We start from the raw sequence: 24,907 nt of genomic DNA on the forward strand, positions 1-24,907 counted from the left end.
GGACCACATTCTGTCAGACCTCTCCACCATGACCCACCCGTCTTGGGTTGCCCTGCGGGCATGGCTTAGTTTCATTGAGTTAGACAAGGCTGTGGTCCTAGTGTGATTAGACTGACTAGTTTTCTGTGAGTATAGTTTCAGTGTGTCTGCCCTCTGATGCCCTTTTGCAACACCTACCATCTTACTTGGGTTTCTCTTACCTTGGGCATGGGGTATCTCTTCACGGCTGCTCCAGCATAGTGCAGCCGCTGCTCCTTACCTTGAATGAGCGGTATCTCCTCACCACCACCCTTCCTGACCTTCAACATCAGATAGCTCCTCTAGGCCCTCCTGCGCCTGCACAGCCACCGCTCCTTGGACATGGGGTTGCTCCTCCCGGCCGCCACCCCTGGCCTTGGGCTTGGGGTTGCTCCTCCCAGCTGCCACCTCTGGCCTCGGCCGCGGGGTGGCGTATACATATATATACATGTATGTATATATTATTTGTCAGATTCTTTTCAATTATAGTTTATTACAAGATTGAAAATAGTTCCCTGTGCTATGCAGTCGGACTTGTTGTTTTATAATATGGATATATTTTATATTGTCAAAAATATATCACTCATGTCAATGTATGGCAAAACCATTACAGTATTGTAAATTAACATAAAGGAAAAAAAAAAGGAAAGAAGAAAAAAAATATATCACTCTTTTTCATTATGATTTCTGAGTTTTATAATATAGAACTTTAAAAAGCCTTCCATATCCCATGTTTATAAAAAGGAATTCATCTATATTTTACTTTAGTACATTTTCAGTTTGATTTTTGCTTTTAACTCTTCCATATAAAATTTATTATGCATATGATATGAAGTATGAGCTAACTTTTTGTTTCCCCAAATAGATATCAAGCTGTGTGAAGACTATCTGTTTAATATACCATTTTCTACACTGATTTTAAATAACTGTTACTGAAAACTCATATATTGGGGATTTTTCTGAACTCCCTGAAATAATAGGAAATTTAATTTTTCTTTTCCTTGTTTTTAGTTCTTTACATGGAAACGACATTTCTGTTGTGCCTGAAGGTGCTTTCAATGATCTTGCTGCATTATCACACCTGTGAGTATCTATTTCATGAATATGGGTTTAGGGTCAAACTCTCCCTGGCAAGTGAGTTTGGAACAAATGGGCCCCTGCCATTTTTTTATTGTTACATCATAAAATGTGATTGGTTCCATCTTTAAAGAAGATCTAAAGATTTTAAATCTAAATTCAGTGCTCTTTACAAGATAGCCTTAATTTATCCTTCTGCTCCTAACTCCATGTTAGTTGAGTTCTCTTTGCTTATAAAAATATCTCCTCTTACAAACGTGGCTCCCCAGCTTCCTGAATCAGTAAATGAATGAATGAAAGTCTCTCAGTTGTTTCCAACTCTTTGCGACCCCATGGAGGGGGCCTGCCAGGGTCCTCTGTCCATGGAATTCTTGAGGCAAGAATATTGGAGCGGGTAGCCGTTCCCTTCTCCAGGGCATTTTCCCAGCACTGGGATCCAACCCAGGCCTTCCATATTGCAGGTAGATTCTTTACCATCTGAGCCACCAGGGAACTCTCCCAGCTTCCTAGTCTATTCCTTTTCTCGTAATATTCTCTGATTCTAAATATTAGATCACCTTCAATTCAGTCTGCCCAAACTTTGTTTATCCAAGTCACAACCCAATTGTCACCTTCTCCAAGAAGCCCACCCTGATTTGCTCAAACTGGATTCATTTATTGAGCAAATATTACTCAGCATTGACTATCTTTGTTGTTTAATTGCCCAGTTGTGTCTGACTCTTTTGCAACCCCTTGGATTGAGATTTCCCAGGCAAGACTACTGAAGTGGGTTGCCATTTCATTTCTCCAGGGGGTCCTCTGTACCCAGGGAATGAGCCTCATCTCTCCTGCCTGCGTCTCCTGCACTGCAGGTGGATTCTTTACCACTGAGCCACTGGGGAAGCCTAGCATTGACTATGGTACCACGTGAAAATAAATGAGAGAATGTTTAGATGTTACTATGTGATAGAGGGAAACGGCCAAATCCTCACATTGGGTGAAATGTTTTTCCTTTGCGTTCTTTCTTATGACAGGTTATTTATACATCCATATTCCTTGGGAGTACAATAAAAGTTTATTAATGAGGTCCAAAAAAATCTCACTTGGATCAAATTCCTCTGTTTCATTACTGTTGGTTGTCTTGTTGAGACTGTGGCAGACCTGTAAGGAAGTTCAGAGACCAGCCCTGGAATCCAGAGCTTTGTCAGGCTGAGTTTGATGTTACCCGGTGACAGTTTAAACATCATTGTCAGTTGGCTCCTGGTTCTCCAGAAGAAGTTGCTGTATTTTTTCTTCTGTTTGTCCTCCTCTCCAAAACCTACCAAACTCCAAGAAGATAAGAAGCACAGATAACTGAGAGAAGGGAGTGGGCAGAGGATAGGCGCCAGTAGTCAGCTGCGCTACGTCTGCATTTCCCTTAGAGAGGCTCTGCTATCCGTGTAGGTCTTGTCCATCTGACTGCTGCTGGCTTTCAGTATCCCTTTGCATTAAACTGCTAGGTCTCTGGAGGCAAGACCTCCATTGTTTTCACGTGTCAGCCTAGCACCTACCTCAAAGTGGACGTCAGGGCCACTCCTTTACAGATTCCACGGAAGTCACTTGCCTGAGAGTCCATGTGAATGAGACCCCTGGCTCAGAGGTGCAGGACTATGGGGCTGTGGCAGAGTGCTGACTAAAGAAATGGCCGTTCTGCTAGTATTAGGGTGCTGAACTAGAAAAAAGTCTGCCTAGGAAGGTGCTGCTTGAGCTGTGTGACGTTTCTCCCCAACAGTGAGAGCGATTTGTCAGGAGTCTTATTTTGGCATGTATTTCAGTTTATACAATTGTCTTTTACTCCCTGGGTCATAGAGAGCTCTGTTCCATTCACTTTCCTTACTGTGTCTCTTGGCACAGTAAGGACTTAGGAAATGTCAGTAGAGATGAGATCCAATAGCTCAAAAATCTCATTTTCCTCATTTTTAATTTAGAAGAAAGGTTTGAATCTGAAATACATGTAAGCATAACATTTTCTTCACTCCAGTTCTTGGCCAAAGTTGGACATTAAAACAGCAACAGTATAAAGTATTGTGGTTTTGTAAGTATAATTGAAAGTTTCTTCATATAAGAATAATTTTGCATAAACCATATACCTAGAAATACTACTAATTTGCAGTTAATTATAAATCAGAATCAATCAGTTTTTAAATGCTTAGTCATGCATATACTGTTTGTGGCCAGGCTTGGGAAGCTTATGAACCTATTGGTTAATGTCTCTGGCCTCAGTTTTTCAATCTGTAAACCAGTTATTAACAGTATTGATCTGATACCTCTTCTATTTAGAATAAAATGAGATAAGTAATAGAAATGGCTTAGCACAGTTCTAGTATAGCATAATGATGCAATAAATGCTAGCTATTATCTTGATTATTTTTCCTATCACTATAGCTGCTTATATAAATAGGCACCAGTTTTTCATTTTCTAATATGAAAAACTTTGAAGGGACAGAGGGAGTTCAAAATCAGCTTTGGGGAGCTAGTTTTATGCACCTTTATTATTTTACATCCATCCTTATTTTCCTGTCTTGTACTGATCTTTTACTCTAAACCATCCTTTCCAACCTTCTCCATCTACTTAAATCCAAATATCTAAAAGGTCAGACTTCTTAAACCACCAGGCTCCCAGAAAAGTTACCCTTTGTTGAGTTATAAATTCTTCTACTATACCACTTATAGCGAAAATTATTTGTAGGTATGAGTTTATGTTACTCTCCTTTGCAGAAGGAGTTTTGGATGTTAAAAATAATGTATTACTCATAGCAGAGTCCTCAGAACCTGGCATAATGATTGGATTCTAAGTAAATCATTGGTGAATGAAGGAAGTGTTATCTACACTTGGTGCATGCTTGTACCCAGTATAAAGCTGTCTGCATATACAAGGAGACCTTATAAAGCCGACTAAGTGTTCACACGGGTAACAGCTCACTAAATCACGCTGCACATAAGTGAGAAAACTGGGGAATCCCTAATCCCTAATGCCTCCATTTTCATTTTTATCAGCAAATCTATAGGGACTTTTAGTAAGCATCACCTAGTTACATTCCCTTAGGAAATAACAATACTTCCATATTTGTGTGTGTGTGCGTGTACCTTTGTGTGCTTTTGTGGTGGTGTTTTCCAGAGCAATTGGAGCCAACCCTCTTTACTGTGATTGTAACATGCAGTGGTTATCCGACTGGGTAAAGTCGGAATACAAAGAGCCGGGAATTGCTCGCTGTGCTGGTCCTGGAGAAATGGCAGATAAACTACTTCTCACAACTCCCTCCAAAAAATTTACATGTCAAGGTAAGGTTTTTAACCATTTGTCCTTCTTCTGTAAATAAAACTTGATCGTATTAATTTTTAAAAAGAAACAGAAACCCATGGGCTGCTAGGTTTCAGAGGGATAGCTGAAAAACTCCAATAAATAATTACTGTTTCCTCCTGCGCTTGGAGAAGACAGAGCAGTAACATGAGGAGCCCTAGTAAAGGACTAGGCTTTTCAAAGAAATTGCAGAAACGATCCATTGGAAATGACTACGTTTCCTTTAAAATATAAGGAGAAATGAAGAGTACACAATTTCTGGAAAGTCCTCTCATGGCCTCTAACAAGTGAAATATTTTGCTTTTGCTTTGTCTAAACGTGTGGCCCGCTCCTAGGGCTTCCAGGGCCCTGTGGCTTCCTGATGCCAGGTAAGGAGGCACGAGCCCTTCCCCACGTTCAGCCCAGACCTTCTGCCTCCCCTCTTGTGCTGCACTCTTCCTGTGTTGATGGTGCTGTTCTCGCTTGTTTGGATCCTTTTATCTTCCCTTCGTTTTATGTACTTGTGAATTCTATACAGTGCCTTAGTAACAAGTATTTTCTTCTCTTATTACAAAACTAATCGATGTCCAATATAGCAAATCTAAAGAGAAGGAAAATGTGACCAATAAGAGACTGAAGAACTAAATGTAACAATTAAGGACAGTGCCAAAAGATAACCAATGTTAAAGTTGTTTTGTGTATCTTCCCACTTTTTCTAATCAAGTAAATCTAAACATCACAGCTAATTTTGAAAGAAATAAAAAGAAGATCCTCAGTATTTTGCATGGTTCTTTTTTCTTGAACTTTATTTTTCTCCTTGAATTTATATTTCCAGTACCTCGGAGAATTGTATCATTCTTTGCTACAAAAAATATGTATATAATTTTCATTTTTAAAATTTGCTACCAGTAAAGATCTATGAGTTTCTAAGTTTTTCTTAGAAGTAATTGTTGCCAGAAATACTTATTGAGCATTGGTTGGGGCAGCATAGTTATTTATCAGTATGTTAACATTTATGTTCAAAATGTAAATTTTATTGGAAATGCCTCTCTGGGATTATGTGCATTGACTGTAAGACCCTTTGCAAATAACCAGTGTTTTAAGTTAATTATTTTATAATCTCTGACATTCTCTTGGGGCAATGTGCCACATGGTTAATTTCTGGTGGACTAAGAGTATACCATTTTTTTGTAAGGTCAGAGTAGAGATAGGGAATGAGAAACTGGCATAAAGCTTACTTGTAGGCATATTATTGGGCAGAGTAATTCTAGAAGGGCTATATGGGCAAGTTGAGCAACTGCAGACTATTTTTACACTTCTCTGTACCCAGGGATGCTCATACTCCACTTTGAAAAATGCTGGTGTTTATCTATAATTCTAAGCTTAGGATTCCATAGAGATATTTCTTAATAATTTCATGATAATGTAAATTTGAGAAAAGCTACATACTTACATTCACTCTTAGAGCATCATAGTCCACATTAATCTATTAAATGCTCTTAGAAATCTGATGAATACAAATGAACATACATGCATAAAATAAATGTCTGTTTATACCTAACTGGTTTGACTTTTTTCCCATTAATAGTGTTGTTTGTTCTTAGTGTAGCATGAATGGAAATAAGCTATACTAAGGGAACATTGGTCTGGATCACTAGAGCCTGATAGAACTTTCTTCAGTGATAGAAATATTCTATACCTGTGCTTCCAAATATGGTAGGCACTAGCCACATGTGGTTGTTGAAATGTAGCTAAGGTAACTGAGGAAGTGGATTTTTAATTGTATTTAAATTTAAATGTAGCTGTATGTAGCTAATGGCTACCATATCGGTAGTGCTGTTGCTACAGGGCTCAGAGGAAGACGTCCTTTCAGAGTGGCTATGAAAGGTTTCTTGCGGGAATGTGTAGGCCAGTTGTTTGAACAGCAGGGAAGCATAAGGACAGGTTGAAGGAACTGCAGGAGCCCAGCTGTGATATAGGAAAATATTGTAACTGTGGCAGTTTAGTTTACTATTCACTGAGTTATCAAAGTAACACATCACACATATTTCAGGGTATACCTTAAACTGCATAGCTGGACAGCATAGGTATAATGTCTATGCAAGAAGCATAAACATTCAAAACTCAATAAATATAGTGTAACTGCATTTAACAAGCTTTTAGACTTACTGGGTTCTTCTATAACATAATTTTAGAAAGATAGCAAACATTGAAACTCACAATGTTCTTTGCCAACACTGCCCAGTATTTGTCAAAATATTGTGAACCAGTCTCACATGCTTTGCTAGAAATATTTACTTTACTAATTGGATTGGTAAGGGGCAAAGTATTCTAATCCATTTGTTAAAATAATTAACTCTGGGAAATCTACTGAGTACTATGTTTTTGAGCTTGCATGCTTTATGAGCTTGAAAGTAATAAAATAATGTTGCTTTAAATATTTTATAATTTTGTTTTTTTATATTTTAATTAAACTTTTGCCATAGCTATGCCAGTTTAATGTTTTATTTATTCATAGAAGTCATGTAAGTACATATTCCTAATATTAAAGTTTGTAAATATGTAATTTCAAATTTCAGCAGGAAGATGAATATTCTTTATTTGCAAACATGTTTACATAGCTATATTTAAATAGAATTTAAATGTTTTCTCTGCTAGAAAACACTGTATTATTATTGTGAGAAATCAATTCTCTCAATACCATTTTCATCTTACGTTTGCAGAGTATTTTCTTTGTGGTATAATATCATAGTTTTAGTGCACAACAGAAACAAATGAATTGCATGAAATACATTATCAGAGTATATTTAATTAATACCCAGATTAGGACATTCTTGAGTGGGAAGCAGATGATCATGACTTGTTGTTATAACCTAGGTGTCCTGTTTTCATCTTTTAAATATCAGATGAAATTAGAATGCTCAAGCAGAAAATGGAGATTTTGCCCTTTGCAGGTTTTCATTGAAAACACCAGCATGGAATGTAGAATACTGTTAATTTCTAATAGTCCCTTTATTGTTCTTGGTTCAGGAAGCTTTAGCTATACAGGCAACTAAATTGTTCATTTTTAATTTGACATTTATTAAACACTTAAATGTGCTAAGAGTCAATCATGTGATGATAAATCACTTCAGTCGTGTCCAATTCTTTGTGACCCCATGGACTGTAGCCCACCAGGCTGCTCTGTCCATGGAATTCTCCAGGCAAGAATGCTGGAGTGGGCTGCCATTTCCTCCTCCAGGGGATGTTCCCAACCCAGGGATCAAACCCGCTTCTCTTACGTCTCCTGCAATGGCAGGCGGATTCTTTACCAATAGTGCCACCTGGGAAGCCACCAAAAAGAATGAACAGTCTAATGTAAACAAGTGGTATATTGCTTCTTTTATTCTACAAATACTGCATGAGTTCCTATTATACAACAGGAATGGTTCCAAGATATTAAGAGTACAATAAGAGATAAGACAGAAAAACTCTAGCCTTCATGGAGCTTATATTCTACCGACAGATACATTTTAAAGGATAATTACAAAACAGTATGGAAGTTTGGTGGTAGAAACATATATACAATGTTAATAATGTATATCCAAACCAAACAGTTGTGGAAATGTAACCAGTACCACAGATTTCCTCTTCTTGGGCTCCATAATCACTGTGGACAATGACTGCAGCCATGAAATCAGAAGATGATTGCTTCTTCTGATGGCAAGAAAGCTATGACAAACCTAGACAGTGTGTGGAAAAGCAGAGACATTACTCTGCCAACAAAGGTCCATATAGTCAAGGCTATGGTCTTCCCAGTGGTCATGTACGATTGTGAGAGCTGGACTATAAAGAAGGCAGAACACCAAAGAATTGATGCCTTTGAACTGTGGTGCTGGAGAAGACTCCTGAAAGTCCCTTGGACAGCAAGGAGATCAATCAATCTTAAGAAAAGTCAACCCTGAATATTCACTGGAAGAACTGATGCTGAAGTTGAAGCTCCAGTGTTTTGGTCTCTGATGAGCACAAACAACTCACTGGAAAAGTCCCTGATGCTGGGAAAGCTTGAGGATAGAAGGAGAAGAGAACGTGAGAGGATGAGATGGCTGGACAGCATCGCGGATGCAATGAACATGAACTTGGACAAACTTTGAAACATGGTGAGGGCCAGGGAAGCCTGGTGTGCTGCAGTCCATAGCGTCGCAAAGAGTCAGATACCGCCAGGCAACTGAACAACCACCACCAGTACCACTCGGTCCATGAGGGGAACAGGAGACTGGTATAGTGTGTCAAGTAGAACAAGAATGGAACACCAATCAGGGGAAGCAGCTCCTATGGGCAGGTGTCTGGTAGCCAGGAACCCAGTTCAAGAGGCGAGGATCTGATGCTCAACATATCTCATTACTTATCTGTGAAGATCAGCTAAGGGTCAGGAAACCTGGGACCATTTCATATCCCAGAATGACCAACCTTCCACCTCCACATGGTTGGTTTCTTCTGCTAATTTTACAAGTTAAGAACCCTGTAGGTTCTGGAATTTCTAGGAGAAACTTTCACATCTCTCATTAATAATATTGTAATGTCGTCAGTTTTTTTTTTCCCCCGATGAATCAATATCCTTTGTTGGAGGGTGTGTGGGAGGAGATATTCTTAACAAGCTCCAAGTCTTTTATTTTGTGTCTCAAACCTGTTAATTAATATTGACCTTAGTTATTTGAAATATGAAGGAGATAAAATAATTTAACACAAACTAGAAGTAATGAAAATTTTAATAGATCAGTTTTGAAATAGAATTTAAAAATCTATCAAGTTCTTATTACATTTTCAGATTTAGTATCACTACCACATAGTTATAAATTTGAAATAACCGTAGCTGTAGGGCATTATGATTTTCTCACTGGCTAAAAAAATATTCAGGTTTGTACACAGCTATTTGCCAAATGCACTATCTTTAAAAAACAAAGGCTATTTTTTTTATTATACTTTTTTTAAAAACTTCAAACACTTGGGAAATTTTAACAGACATTTATTTTAATAGGAGATGAGAACCAATTATTTGTATTCTGTTCTTAAATGTTGAACATCCATATTATCTCTGATTCAGTAACTCCATAAAATAATTATTCCTCTTTTTCACTTTAGTGTGATTTAAGAAGTCAATTATCTGGCCTAAGTTCATATGTGATTGTAGCACATGGCCAAGCCCAGGGATCCCGGAGTTGTAATACCCATCTTTATGTTTTGTTTAACCATTTGTATAATGCACGTTTGTAGGATTTTAACCCCCTGTCATTTAGGGACCATCTCTACCCCTTCCTTGAAACTATAGAGCTACCAGTGGGCTCTCTCTCGCCCATTTTAGTGGCTTCTTTTTAGCTTCTTTGTTTGCCCTCTTTTCACCGTGCACAGTGGTGCCACTGCTGCTGCTGGTACTTTCCTGTTGTCTCTTCATTCCTTTGCTGACTTCTTTTTCTTACCCCCTCTTTAATATTGACACAATGGAGTTCTCTCCTCAGCCCTGATGATGAATTTCAGTCCCATGGCTTCAAGTATCCAGCCATGACTTTTCTTATGAACTTCCAATTCATATTTCCGTTCACCTAGTGAAGTCCTGCCTTGCACAAACTTAAAACACATATTCCAAAACATGCCTTCCCACTTTCCACATTCTCTTACAGCTGCATTCAGTAGTGGATCCATAGATGTCTCTATTACTGAACTGCTTGTTAGGTATTCCCAGTGTTAAGTATCCTCTACTTTTTTCCTGAGTTGTCTTTGAAACACATCTGACTTTACACACGGGGCAGTACTTCCACTGTTTGACTTGTGTGTCCAAGGGATATAGTTCCAAGAGGTTAGAATATAAAAATAAGTGGACTTAGATAAACTAGGTGGATGTAAAAATCACATTATAAGAAGAACATTTAGTTAGGTGGAATTGTAGTCTAAATAAAATAGGAAGAGAAATCATATCATTTTAAGACATTTGGACATATAAGAGGATGCTGCTATTTGGAAATTCTGTAATTCATAAACATCTTTTTAATTACCTTTCTCTCCAACTTATAAGAAATTATCTTTGAAGAGCTGATTTTAAAAGAGATTTGAAAAAAGGAGAAGCAAATAGAATGGTTGCCATAGTAATCAACTTTACCAAGCTGAAGAATATGTTCCTAATTCTGATGCCACCAAAACCAAAACAGTTTGTGGTTAAAGAAATCATCGAGGGAAGCCTGTGCACATGGGAAAGTTTGCTTTGCTGATTCTTGTAGCTAGGCCGAATTTGTCAGGAGAGCAACACATCTCCTTTCCCACATCCACAAGACATTGCAGATACTGAAAATAGTTGAGCAGATTTGCTATATAAAAAGCCAAACTTGGTCCTGGAAAAAAAGTGGAGAAATTAAATAGCGCTTATTAATCAGATATGGCTCTGTAAATATTTATTAAATAAATCTTGACTGTGCTAAAATCAGGGCAGAGACTACTTCAGCCTGGAATTTTTTTTTTCTCTTTTATTTTTTAAATGCTTGACCATGCCAGATCTTAGTTGCAACACGGAAGATCTTTTTTTTCCTTCAGCCTCGCAGTTTTATCATCTGCATACTCTACTAAAATAATTCTTCCAAACATACCCAGTTTTTTTCCCTAAAAAAATCTCTAGCTTCTTGTCTAAATAATCAAACATGATTTTTGGAAAATGTCACATTCCGCAGAATAAACTTAGGAACTGCCAACCCTGAATCCCTCCATCCAGACCACAGCCTTTCAAGGTTGAAAGCACAGACATAGACTAAAGACAGCTCTCCTTAACGTCTTGGGAAGTGGCCAGATGAATGTTTACAGTCCTTGCATTTGCTGACTTGAGGTTTTGCTGATGTACATTCTTAGCTGCTTCATCCTACGCCTTTGTTCCAAGATTCTTCTTTCTTCTAGCCCAGCTCAGGGATCCATTACCATTTATATATTTCCTTTCCTAGTGATGATTCTAAGTGTGATCACTTTAGCAAACACACAGTCATTTACTGTGGTGTGTGACATTAATTTAACTTACTGCTCTAACTTCCACCGTTCACTTCTCCAATGTGCTCAGAGGCTAAATTCATTTGATAAATACATTTGGAGTGTGAGAAATTAAGTTTCTGTGATGCTCAGTTTGGTATTAATTCCAGGAATTTCTCAACTGTACTTTTAAAATAATTTTTATTGGAATATAGTTGATTTACAGTGTGAGTTTCAGGTGTACAGCAAAGTGAATCAGTTATATATATACATATATATACACTCTTTTTTATATTGTTTCCACATATAGATCATGACAGAGTGTTGAGTATAGTTCTCTGTGCTATACACTAGGTCCTTAATAGTAATCTGTTTTATATCTAGTACTGTGTACGTCAATCCCAGCCTCCCAATTTATCCCTCTCCCTCTATTCCCCTCTGATAACCATAGGATTGTTTAATATATCTGTGACTATTTCTGTTTTGTGAATAAGCTCATTTGTACCATTTTTTTAGATCCCACATATAAGTGATATCATATATTTGTCTTTATCTGACTTAACTTCACTCAGTATGACTGTAATTTGATACAAAAACTACATTAGTTATTCTGGTACCAAGAAAAAGCAGAGGGGACACTGGCAAGGCCTCCCCTAATGACAGGTATCGCCCAGCTCAAACACCACCCCGTTCCATTAGCACAGTCCTCCCCAGGACTGTAGTTTATTCCCAAACAGGTTAAAAAAACAAAACAAAACAGGAAACTGTGTCTAAATAAATTTCAGGTCTTTGTTAATAGAAAAACTGAGGAATATAGAACACTACCTTTTGGGTTTGTACTCCAAAACCACAATATGAATATATATTTCTTAGGTTAAGGTTTAGATATGAATAGTTTTAATGGCCGTGATGTTAATTCACATTTTCTTTCATATGAGTTTCTGTGAGTAGACCAACAGCTTACCAGTATAAAACCTCTGCAGAAAAATGTGACTAAAGAAAGTTTATACCCGCAGACGTCATACGGCTTTTTGGGTGGAGGTACCTTGGAAGGTTACAACAGTGATAGGAAGGCAGTGGAGAGGGCTCAAATAACTAGAAATTAGAAATTATGTGCTGAAACGTGTTTGTTCCAATGAGGATAAAGAAATATAGAGACTGATGGTGAAAGCAAAAGTATAGTTTATGTTATACAATATTTGTATTTTAACTATAAAAATGGCACTCCACCAGAGTGTCCTCATCAGTTTCCAGAAGGCAGTCTAGTGAGCTTTCACAAATGGTGTGAAAATTATCAACAGAGCGCAATTTTATCGAGGACAGTACACTATCTACATTGTTAGCCACTTACAGAACAAATATGTGCAACCAAAGGAAAGTAACTTCAATTCAACCTCCATTTAATCTAGAACTTTCATGGATTATGAGAGTTTTTAATTTGTACCCCAAGAGGTGAGATTGCAAGTAGTGACCTCTTCAGTGGTTTCTTCTTCGCAATGAAGAAAGATACAGTAATCTTACCCGTCACATGCCAATATGCTAACAAAACTAAAGGGACATGAGCAAGAATATAATGGAGGTTTCATTTTTGGTTTATATTAAAAGTGGCACTGTTTTGTATCTCCTGCAGGAAAATAACAGTCCTAAACTACTATTAGCAGGACAGGTACATACTGTTGCATTTTTCATTACACTAATGAATTTCTACTTACTCATTAAACTTGCCCCCCAATCCCCCAGCACACACATGGGCACACATGCATGCTGCTTTGGGATCCATGGTGTGCCTTTCCGCGCAGGTGACGAGTAGCTGAGTTGCAAGCACTGGCCATAAAAGCATCCACTTAAGCTGCTCACCTAATGAGGGGATTGACCCTTTGACATTGGCATTGCAAATGTCAGATCCTAACCACCTAAGTGCACAACCTAGAGTCCCCCTTGACATCTGAGGTTTTTACCATTGTCTCCCAATGAGGCGGCCTCCTGTTTTGTTCTCAAAGATGATATGATCATGCTGACTTCCATAATTTTTGTCATGGAAGATAAATTATTACTTTATAATAATTTTACAAAATTATTATTGTATAATAATCTTATACAAAATTTACTGGTACATTAAGGCACTGAAATAGTTTTAAGTGAACTGGAAACAGAAAGCATCCTCTTCTCATATTTTTCAATCACTTTTTAGGTCCTGTGGATGTCAATATTGTAGCTAAATGTAATCCCTGCTTATCAAATCCATGTAAAAATGATGGCACCTGTAACAATGATCCAGTTGACTTTTATCGCTGCACCTGTCCATATGGTTTCAAGGTAAGTAGAAGCTGTTGTGGGAACCAAGATCTGTAAAAGTAGTTCTCCCTGATGGGTATTTATTATTTGGTTGTGCTTTCTTTATGTGCTGAGAACAATTTTATTTGCACGCAACTTAACTTGACCATTTCTTCTCCAGGGGCAGGATTGTGATGTTCCAATTCATGCATGCATCAGCAACCCATGTAAACATGGAGGAACTTGCCACTTAAAAGAAGGAGAAAAAGATGGATTCTGGTAGGCCATTAGTCTATGATCTGTGTCTGAAGGATTGAAACAAGAATAAGAAAACATGATTTTTTTTATTTTTAAATCCAAGGGCTTGGTTTTAAAAAGAATATCAGAAATTCAATTCATAAGGAAGGTATATATTAGTCCCTCTCATAAATATTAGAGATATTTCAGTATTAAAAACAGAATCATGGTGGAGAGTTCTGACAAAACGTGGTCCACTGGAGAAGGGAATGGCAAACTACTTCAGTATTCTTGCCTTGAGAAACCAGGAACAGTGTGAAAATGCAAAAAGATAGGACACTGAAAGATGAACTCCCCAGGTCAGTAGGTGCCCAATATGCTACTGGAGATCAGTGGAGAAATAACTCCATAAAGAATGAAGAGATGGAGCCAAAGCAAAAACAATGCCCAATGGTGGATGTGACTGGTGATGGAAGTAAAAGAGTAATATTGCATAGGAACCTGGAATGTTAGGTCCATGAATCAAAGTAAATTGGAAGTGGTCAAACAGGAAATGGCAAGAGTGGACATTGACATTTTAGGAATCAGTGAAGTAAAATGACTGGAATGGGTGAATTTAACTCAGATGACCATTAATATCTACTACTGTGGGCAAGAATCCCTTAGAAGAAATGGAGTAGCCCTTATAGTCAGCAAAAGAGCCTGAAATGCAGTTCCTGGATGTAATCTCAAAAACAACGGAATGGTCTCTGCTCATTTCCAAGGCAAACCATTCAATATCACAGTAATCCAAGTCTGTGCCCCAACCAGCATTGCTGAAGAAGCTGAAGTTGAATGGTTGTATGAAGACCTACAAGGCCTTCTTGAACAAACACCCAAAAAAAGATGTTATTTTCATGACAGGGGACTGGAATGCAAAAGTAGGAAGTAAAGAGATACCTGGAGTAACAGGCAAATTTGATCTTGGAGTACAAAATGAAGCAGGGCAACAGCTAACAGATTTTGCCAACATGCACTGGTCATAGCAAACACCCTCTTCCAACAAAACAAGAGAAGACTCTACACATGGACATCACCAGATGGTCAACACTGAAATCAGACTGATTATATTCTTTGCAGCCAAAGATGGAGAAGCTCTATACAGTCAGCACAAACGAGACAGGGAGCTGACTGTGGCTCAGATCATGAACTCCTTATTGCCAAATTCAGACTTAAAGTAGGGAAAACCACTGGACATTTCAAGTATGACCTATATCAAATCCCTTACGACTATACAGTGGAAGTGACAAATAGATTCAAGGGATTAGATTGGATAGACAGAGTGCCTGAAAAACTATGGACAGAGGTTTGTAGCATTGTCAAGGAGGCAGTGATCAAGATCATCCCCAAGAAAAAGAAATGCAAAAAGGCAAAACGGTTACAAATAGCTGAGAAAAGAAGAGAAGTGAAAGACAAAGGAGAAAAGGAAAGATATACCCATTTGAATGCAGAGTTCCAAGGAATAGCAAGGAGATCAATTCCTCAGTGATCAATGCAAAGAAATAGAGGAAAACAATAGAATAGGAAAGACTGGAGATCTCTTCAAGAAGATTAGAGATACCAAGGGAATACTTCATGCAAAGATGGGCACAATAAAGGACAGAAATGGTATGGACCTAAAAGAAGCAGAAGATATTAAGAGGTGGCAGGAATACACAGAAGAACTATACAAAAAAGATCCTCATGACCCAGATAACCATGATGATGTGATCACACACCTAGAGCCAGACATCCTGGAATGTGAAATCAAGTGTGCCTTAGGAAGCATCACTACGAACAAAGCTAGTGGAGATGATGAAATTCCAGTTGAGCAATTTCGAATCCTAAAAGATGATGCTGTGAAAGTGCTACACTCCATATGCCAGCAAATTTGGAAAATTCAGCAGTGGCCACAGGACTGGAAAAGGTCAGTTTTCATTCCAATCCCAAAGAAGCAATGTCAAAGAATATTCAAACTACCACATAATTGCATTCATCTTACACACTAGCAAAGTAATATTCAGAATTCTCCAAGCCAGTCTTCAACAGTACGTGAACTGTGAACTCCCAGATGTTCAAGCTGGTTTTAGAAAACGCAGAGGAACCAGAGATCAAATTGCCAACATCCACTGGATCATTGAAAAAGCAAGAGAGTTCCAGAAAAACATCTATTTCTGCTTTATTGACTGCCAAAGCTTTTGACTGTGGATCACAACAACCTGTGGAAAATTCTTCAAGAGATGGGAATACCAGACCTCCTTACCTGCCTCCTGAGAAATCTGTATGCAGATCAAAAAGCAACAGTTAGAACCGAACATGGAACAACAGACTGGTTCTAAATCGGGAAAGGAGTACATCAACAAAGGAGTACAAGACAACAATATACGTATTGTCACCCTGCTTATTTAATTTTATGCAGAGTACATCATGCAAAGTGCCGGGCTGGATTCAGCACAAGTTGGAATCAAGATTGCCAGTAGAAATATCAATAACCTCAGATACACAAATTACAGAAAGTGAAGAACTAAAGAACCTCTTGATGAAAGTGAAAGAGGTGAGTGAAAAAGTTGGCTTAAAACTCAACATTCAGAAAACTAAGATCATGGCATCCAGTCCTATCACTGCATAGCAAATAGATGGGGAAACAATGGAAACAGTGAGAGACTTTATTTTTGGGGGGCTCCAAAATAACTGCAGATGGTGACTCCAGCCATGAAATTAAAGAATGCTTGCTTCTTAGAAGAAAACCTATAAGCAACCTAGACAGCATATTAAAAAGCAGAGACATTACTTTGCCAACAAAGATCTGTCTAGTCAAAGCTTATGGTTTTTCCAGTAGTCATGTGTGGATGTGAGAGTTGGACTATAAAGAAAGCTGAGCACCAAGGAATTGTTTATTTTGAACTGTAGTGTTGGAGAAGACTCTTGAGAGTCCCTTCAACTGCAAGAACATCCAACCAGTCCATCTTAAAGGAAATCAGTCCTGAATATTCATTGGAAGGACTGATGTTGAAGCTGAAACCCCAGTACTCTAACCACCTGATACAAAGAATGGACTCATTTGAAAAGACCCTGATGCTGGGCAAGATTGAAGGGAGGAGGAGAAGAGGACGACAGAGGATGAGATGGTGGGATGGTATTACCGACTCAATGGACATAAGTTTGAGAAAGCTCCGGGAGTTGGTGATGGACAGGGAAGCCTGGCATGCTGCAGTCCATGGGGTGCAAAGAGTTGGACACTACTGAGTGACTGAACTGAACTGAACTGAACTGAAAAATAGACATTGAGGTATCCTCAGACCATGCGTGCTAAGTCACTTCAGTCATGTCCGACTCTGTGCAACCCTGTGGATAGTTGCCTGCTTCTCTTGATGAAATTCTCCAGGGCAAAATACTAGCATGTGTAGCCATTCCCTTCTCCAGAGGATCTTCCCTACACAGGGATCAAAGCCACATCTCTTGCATTGACATGTGGGTTCTTCACCCCTAGAGCCACCTGGGAAGTCCTGTTCTCAGAACAGGATGCTGCAAAACCAAGCAATTTAAAAATACATGTGTACATTATATTAAGTCAAATTAGGTCGAGACAAAGTAGTAGCTCTATTGTGCTAATTAATAGCCATGTAGTCCCCTACTGCAAGGCATATATTCATCTGTTGTATATTGTGTGTTCCTTTAAAACAGACAGTGTGTAATGATGAGACATAGATCCCATTGAAACAGAAAATTAATGATTCATTTCCAAGTTGCAATATGAGTAGACAGACATGCTGTGAACATTTTTAATCTGGAGTTGTTTAATCTTACAGTACAGTTACTTCAGATCTACTTCATGAATCATGAAACAGAGTTCTTATAATGACACTAATGATTTCACATAAGAAGGCTAATCTACTACTAAAGCTTGTTAGAAATATCACTTTTTATAATACAATGTTGGCTTCCCTAGTGGCTCAGCTGGTAAAGAATCTGCCTGCAGCATGGGAGACCTGGGTTCGATCCCTGGGTTGGAAAGATCCCCTGGAGAAGGGAATGACTACCCACTCCAGCATTCTGGCTTGGAGAATTCCACGGACTCTGTAGTCCATGGGTCGCAAAGAGTCGCATACGACTGAGTGACTTTCACTTAATAATACATATGCTTCATTTCTACTTTCTGTTGTTAAGTTGTCTCTTTTTCATCAAAACTTTACCCATAGATTATTCTGATACCTAGTGAGATTAAAGGTACAGTGTTTTATGCCAGTGGGGGATAAATTGTATTTGTCAAGGTTTAAAGAGAATATTCACATTTTATAATAACAAAGAAGACAAAGTTTTAGTCTTTGCTTTGAGACAGGTTTCTTTTTTGCTTTGAGATATCAAGAACATTACAGGTAGGGTAAAATGTTGTAATTTTTAAAAAGTCAGAATCATTCCTCCTTATTTAGGAGCAAAGAAGCATGAGTCATTTTATTAGAGTACAACTCAAGATTAAGATATCTAAGGCTGTAAACTTTGCTCATGCTTTAGACCTGCGAATGTATTGGATTTATTGACTTATAGGACCAGGGGGCTATTTGCCATAGCAAATTCTTGCGGCCAGCATAAATTTTCTTTCTCAAATTGTTTCTGATTTGGGGGATAGTCCCTTAAATTGATGCTTGCATCATGTCATTTAAAAGCATTTTAAAAATCAATTTCCTGTTGTTAAAAGCTCTGCAACTGATGAGTATATTTATTTTTTTCAATATTTAGACCATATGGTTTGAAAATGCAGGAAGATGTCTTTTCTGTTTTCTTCCCCTGGTGTTCAGGTGTATTTGTGCTGATGGATTTGAAGGAGAAAATTGCGAAATCAATGTTGATGACTGTGAAGATAATGACTGTGAAAATAACTCTACATGTGTCGATGGAATTAATAACTACACATGTCTATGCCCACCTGAGTACACAGGTAGGAAAAGGGAAATTGCTATGCCATCAATCTGCATTTGAAAGCGCCACTGGAGCTATGCTGCATGTGTGTAGTAAACCATTGTATTCTTCAATAACTGATTCGTGTTTTGGAAATTAGGTGTAATGTAATAACAGTGTTAAAGATGATTTCAGCCAACCAAATAAAAGTCCTGGCAAGCTCAGTTATAACACAGGCATATTCATAAAGTAACGCTTTCCGTCACAAAGAAAATTATTATACTGAAGCTTTCAGTCCCACAACTGAGTGACATTTTCATGCAATGCACTTTTCCTGTGCAGACCAACCCACCAATATGTATTTGAAAAGGGAGCGTTTCTTTACATGGGCAAAACAGAATTAAACATTTGAAATTCTTCATGTCCATATTTGTTTCTTCATTAGAAAGTGACTTCAAACTAAGTCACAGCCAAGAATATATACATCAATCACTTTGGATAATCTTATCAGACCATTATCCCCCTTTCCCCTTTTTTTCCTATCTTGATACACAATGTCAGGAATAAGGGTGATAAATCTCAAAAGACTATCCAAGCTGATAAACTTCTGCCCTGGATAAACCAATTTGCTGTAAAGTCAACATCAAGTTTATGACTTACTTATTCTGTCAGAATATCTGTTTTGATTGATTTTTGTGGCTCTGAGTAAGAAACTTCATAGTTTCAATCTTGTTTTATTTAGTTTTAAAGTTGATAGAGAAAAGGAGAAAGTTACATGTTTTACTTGTAAGAAATAAATGGAGTAGTAGATTCTGTCACTCTATTCAGAGTTACCATTTTCATTTGGCTGGGTATTTTTCATTAATTGTATTTATTTCCATATATATAGTTAAGAATATCAGAGGGTAAAATAGTTCCTTGGATGACTGAGGTGTTAACATCTCTAAACATGAAAAATGGAAGCACAGCTGTATGATTAATTTTCCCAGGGATTCATTAGAAAAGCATTGAAATTTAAGCTTTTATGGCATACTCAAGCTTTGCAATTTAAGAGGTACTTTTCTTGGTGGGAAAATGCTAAATAAAATAATGAGTTTTTGTTTTGACATCCTGGGCCTGTCTGAGAAATTCTGCAGCTGCCTTTTCCATGGTATGATTTATTTTCCACAACAGTGAAGTACCTGATGCCATATGATGTAATAATACTGTTTCCAGTAGAAATTTGAACATGTTGTATCACCAATTGTTCTATTACATATAAGCAGCCCATGAACTCCTTAGTGGCCAGAATTTGAATTCTTTGTTATGTTACATTAATTAAAGATACTGAGTCAGTCTAACATGTACCCATTCTCATGTGGCTGGAGAGTTCAGGTGTTACATAGCTTCGACATTCATATCAGTATTACTTGTGTCTCACCTCAGGTACTTGCCATTCATATGAGTGCACAAATTCTGAAGCCCTTGGAGATACTCTGAGATTCTGAGTTTTATCAGATCGGGGAATCCAGCCTTGTACAGGCAGCCCAGTGCTTGCACTAAAATCTGGAGCTAGTACCTTCTTAGAATAGTTATTTTATCCCATCATTGTTCTAATCATTATAGAAATAACTCAATTCCCTTAATGTCAGAAGCCTCCTTTAACTATCCTACTCTGATGAGGACAAATTGGACCTGGGAATTTCAAGCATGGTTTGGTTAGCTGATGTGTTCCTGAGCACAGACGCCAGAATTTTTCTATATTCCTTTACCAACGATAACCTGGACGGGACCACACCACTGCATTCAGGTTCCTACATGCCTTTTTCTTATGATTTACATAAAGCAGCAGTTTCTTCTGAATTGGTTTCCATGAGTCCATCTTTGGCTGTAGATTTGCTATGTTATTCTGTATCCATTTCTTTGAGTCTTTGTTTTTACCTTCTCTTCCTTCCTTTTCCCAGGCTTCCTTCCTACACCTGATCTTCTTGAATGTTTTCTCCACATTAAAGTGATTCAGTTCAGTGCAACTTCCTCTGAGAATTTATTACAAAGCTTCATTTCCCTGCTGTCAGAGCTCTTTCTTTGAAAAATATGCAAAAAAACCTCCAAAGTTTAGCACAAACACTTTTGAACCAAAATGTGACATCTCAAAAAGCTATGATGTGGGAACCTGCCAAATAGTCAAGAGCTATTTGGTGCTTAATAAGAATTGAGACTCTTTTGGTTTTTTCTTTTTTTTTCTCCTGGTCTTATCTATTGCTAATATCAATTTGCCTTAATCCAGGCTAAGAATAAATAAAAATATTGCATTCGATAGAAAGTTCATAGCATACAAAACATGAAGCTATGATCACTGTAACTGTGAGTTGGATTTTGTGGGAAGTGAAGAATTTTGCGAATTGGTATTGGAGCAGATACCTAAACCAGGCAATGTTTGTATCTCATCTACTAGCTGTAGCATTTTTGTCTGTATGTGAAATGAGTTCATTTACAAAATATCAAGCAACCATCTGCAGATTTTGAAATCAGTGCCACATAAGTGGCCTTTAATTATAGGAAGGTATAAATTGGACTCCAGAGCTTTATCCAAGACTGCTTCATCCAAGTCTGCAGTTAAGGAGGCATTTCCTTATATTGTGGCTGCACTGTTTGAGATTTAAGTTTGGAATCTGATTAATGAGCCTGAGATCTTGGAACAGAAACCCTACTGTGCTCAGGGAATATAATAATGTTGTCATTGTTTAAAAATCATTCAAGTTGCAAGTTGCTTTACTGCTTGGAGACTTTTTTACTCTATCTCTCTGAGGCATTCAATGAGAAAATGAACTCTTTACTAGGAGCAAATAAGACTTCATAGGGAAAGCTCGTAAATTACTATGGTGAAAATTTTTACATTTAGCACACATGTCAAGAATCAAAATGGATATGATTTGTTAACAGAGAAAATTCAGAGATCTGAAAGCAGTCTCAAAATGAGGTTATGATGTGATGAGCAGGCTATAAAACATGGCTACCCATTTTCAAATTAAATGAACCACCATTGGGAAATTTATTAAATATATTTAAGCCCATGTAACCAAAATACCACAGTACATAGTTATTGATTTGTTAAAGGACAAAACTCTGTCCTTTCCTACTTCAGAGATTGACAACATAAATTTTAAGAGTCAGTATTGTCTGTCTGTTTTGTAACCCTTACTCTCCCTTCTCCACCCAAGTCCTCCAAACCATTCTTTTCTACATAATTCGATCCATCATCTGTCCAATGTAGAGCAATATGACTGTTGATTGCTAGAATTCTTTAGACAAGATTAATCTTTGAAAAGTTTTAATTCACCATGATTCTAAATTAAAATGACTGTGTTAAAGATTAAGTAAGACTCTGAAATGGCTAAACAAATAGTTAAAAAATCCATTCCAGGATTTCAATGTTAGCTTGAGAGTTGTGTTTTTTCTTACAGTTTATCATTTTTTAAACGCTATTATTATATGCTTTCTAAAAACAAAGCATTTCTTGAAAGTGAATTGTCAAAGAATTCCTCAAATTAAACTAGCTCAAAAGTTATAAAAATGAACATTGTAAACATGGCACCCTTGAGATACTGAAAACCTTGACACCTTTTCCTGAATAAGCTCTCGTATGAATTCAGATGTTGCACTGAAAAATGTGGTTTTGCATGTCTCCTAAGAGGCAGAACCCTGTATCTGCTTTGAGACTGTTTCTTAATTAACCCTCTTCTCATAGGACCATATACAAAGTTGAAACAAAATTGATCACTTTTTAACCATGGATATTGCTTGATGGGAATGGCATACATTCAATAAGTGAAAGTTTCCATACAAGTTGGGCATGTAAAGACTTAGAATGTATTTTGCAGAAAAAATTCAGAACATTTTAATTTTTCCATTATCTCTTTGTTTTCCAAATCTCCAATGCCCACACACAAACCATTATGTGCACATCTTACGAGTAAAGCTGCCTGTGGTTAAGTCGCCTGGTCTAGCTGGGATCTCTGGCTCCCTGTGGTGGCGCCCGCCTTCTGCCTCGCTTGCTCCCTGTGTGTGCGCTGGCCCGGCGGTAGGTGAGCACTGTGAGCCGCGCTTCAGCCTGCGCTCACCCTGGGCCTCTCTGTTGTTAACGCTGCGCTTTGGCTGCCTGGGCTCTGCTGTGTACTGCAATGTAAAACGTCTCTTGTCTCTTCTGTCTTTGTTGCTGCCAGCTGCTAATCTGAATGAGGTGGAAAAAGGTTAGTTGCCTTTTAAGTCTATTACGATTTTATTTTAGTTTCCCTCTTTCTTTTAAAGCTATATAGAATTCATGGTGTGTATGTGGTAAAAGGAATGTTGACTAAAATGAAATCTGATATGAATATGTCAAATCAGTCATTCATATCCTTGATATGTGTATAGCTATACTACACACTTACAAAAGCGTGTCTGAAATGCACTTTACCAATTTCTGGAAGGCTGCAAAAGCAGCTTTCTGAGTGGGCAGAAGAAGTGGCAAAAAAGAAAGACTGATGCTTTCTAGTTTCTTCTTGTCTGTATGTATGCTTTTCCTTTTTAAAAGACATTCCAAATGTATTGTTTTTATCATGAAAAATGTAAGTCAATTAGTGCAGTAGGTAGACTGTAGGTAGAAAAAATGTTAAATAGTGAGAATTTTCTCATATTTTTAAATTAATATCTTCAGTAATTTGAAACATGAAAAATATTAAGAGGTGTATACATTTATTAAAACATTTCATAGGATAAAAATTACAAAGCCCAAGAAGTTGTTTTTTTTTTAATGACGTCAAACTCATAGAATGTCACGTGTACTAGGTAGTATTTTTAAAGCATAAAAAGATCATATTAAATCCTTGGCATTTATGGTCTGCATGATTTTCTAAATATATCAGGGTCTGAGAAAGTAAGTCCTGTAGTGACAAGGGTGATCAGCATGTTCTGGGAGTCATTATGGAATCTTTGTTGAATTTTTATCTTAAAAATTCAGAATTATACCTAATAATATTATATTTTTACTCATTCAGCTTACCACAGTTTCAAGTGCCAAGTTTAGCGCATTATCCTAAAAGGGTGCGCTTGTCTTGACAGTTCTAGTTGTATACGTGGCATTAGCAGAGTGATTCAAAGACTCACATGGACTCTATTATGTAGTGGCTCTGTCGCCTCTTCATTTTTTTCTGCTACGTTGTTCAGATGACTTATTGGTTGTTCACTTACTCTTACTATGTGCAGAGTTAAGTTAAAAAGCATGAAAAAAAAGTTTTGTCTTATTTGAGAATATAAAAAATATAGTCTATACATTCTCTGTGGATTAATGCATCCAATACCATCCTTGGTCAAATACTGTCTTTTTTACAAGTACTAAAGCAATTGGTGGTTTGGGACAGAGACTTCCAAGGCCTGATTCTATCTCAGAAAACACAATGGCCATTATTCTGTCACAAGAATATGTCCTTAAATAGTTATATATATACATACTCTCAGGAGCAAGCTTGACAGTATGAGTGTTTTAAATCATTATGTGGTTTCATGTATTCACTAAATTTCATGCTTGTGTTTATAAAAGATGTCTCATTTCCAAGAACCTGCTGCTGACTAAATTTGCTTTTAAAAGCAGTCAAATCATTTTCTATTATTTGAATCCCAAGCATAAGTAGAAATGAAGTTTCAACGTCTTTATAGCACTCGGAGTGATCACTCAGAGTGATTTTCGTAAGTAAAAAGAAACTCTGTAACTAGCTGACGTATCCTTACATTGAACTCTGTTGTTGTTGTTGTTGTTGTTATTCAGTTGCTAAGTTGATTCTCTGCCACCTCATCGACTGTAGACCACCAGGCTACTCTGTCCATGAGATTGTCCAGGCAGGAATACTGGAGTAGGTTGCCATTTCCTTCTCCAGATCTTCCCAACCCAGAGACCAAACCCATGTATCCTGCTTGGCAGGGGGATTCTTCACCACTGAGCTACCTGGGAAGCCCCAAAGAACTCTGTAAATTTGAGCAATAACTTCTATAAAACAGGACTTCCCTGGTGGCTCAGATGGTAAAGACTCTGCCTGCCAGAACAGGATGCCTGGGTTTAGTCCCTGGGTTGGGAAGATCCCGTAGAGCAGGAAA

At 37.7% G+C, this 24,907-nt stretch overlaps 1 protein-coding gene across 4 annotated transcripts in view; it reads left to right on the plus strand.

The window, feature by feature from the left end:
• Window positions 1-24,907, plus strand: part of SLIT2 (slit guidance ligand 2) — a 403,061-nt gene that overhangs the window by 333,639 nt on the left and 44,515 nt on the right. For all 4 annotated transcript variants that reach the window (XM_068975688.1, XM_068975691.1, XM_068975687.1 and 1 more), the window contains 5 exons: window positions 1,030-1,101; window positions 4,232-4,395; window positions 13,566-13,690; window positions 13,830-13,927; window positions 18,700-18,839. In XM_068975688.1, coding sequence (XP_068831789.1) covers window positions 1,030-1,101; window positions 4,232-4,395; window positions 13,566-13,690; window positions 13,830-13,927; window positions 18,700-18,839 — 599 coding nt within the window. The remainder of the gene's footprint in view (window positions 1-1,029; window positions 1,102-4,231; window positions 4,396-13,565; window positions 13,691-13,829; window positions 13,928-18,699; window positions 18,840-24,907) is intronic.

Source organism: Capricornis sumatraensis, chromosome 7 (assembly GCF_032405125.1).
Source record: "Capricornis sumatraensis isolate serow.1 chromosome 7, serow.2, whole genome shotgun sequence".
Taxonomy (NCBI): domain Eukaryota; kingdom Metazoa; phylum Chordata; class Mammalia; order Artiodactyla; family Bovidae; genus Capricornis; species Capricornis sumatraensis.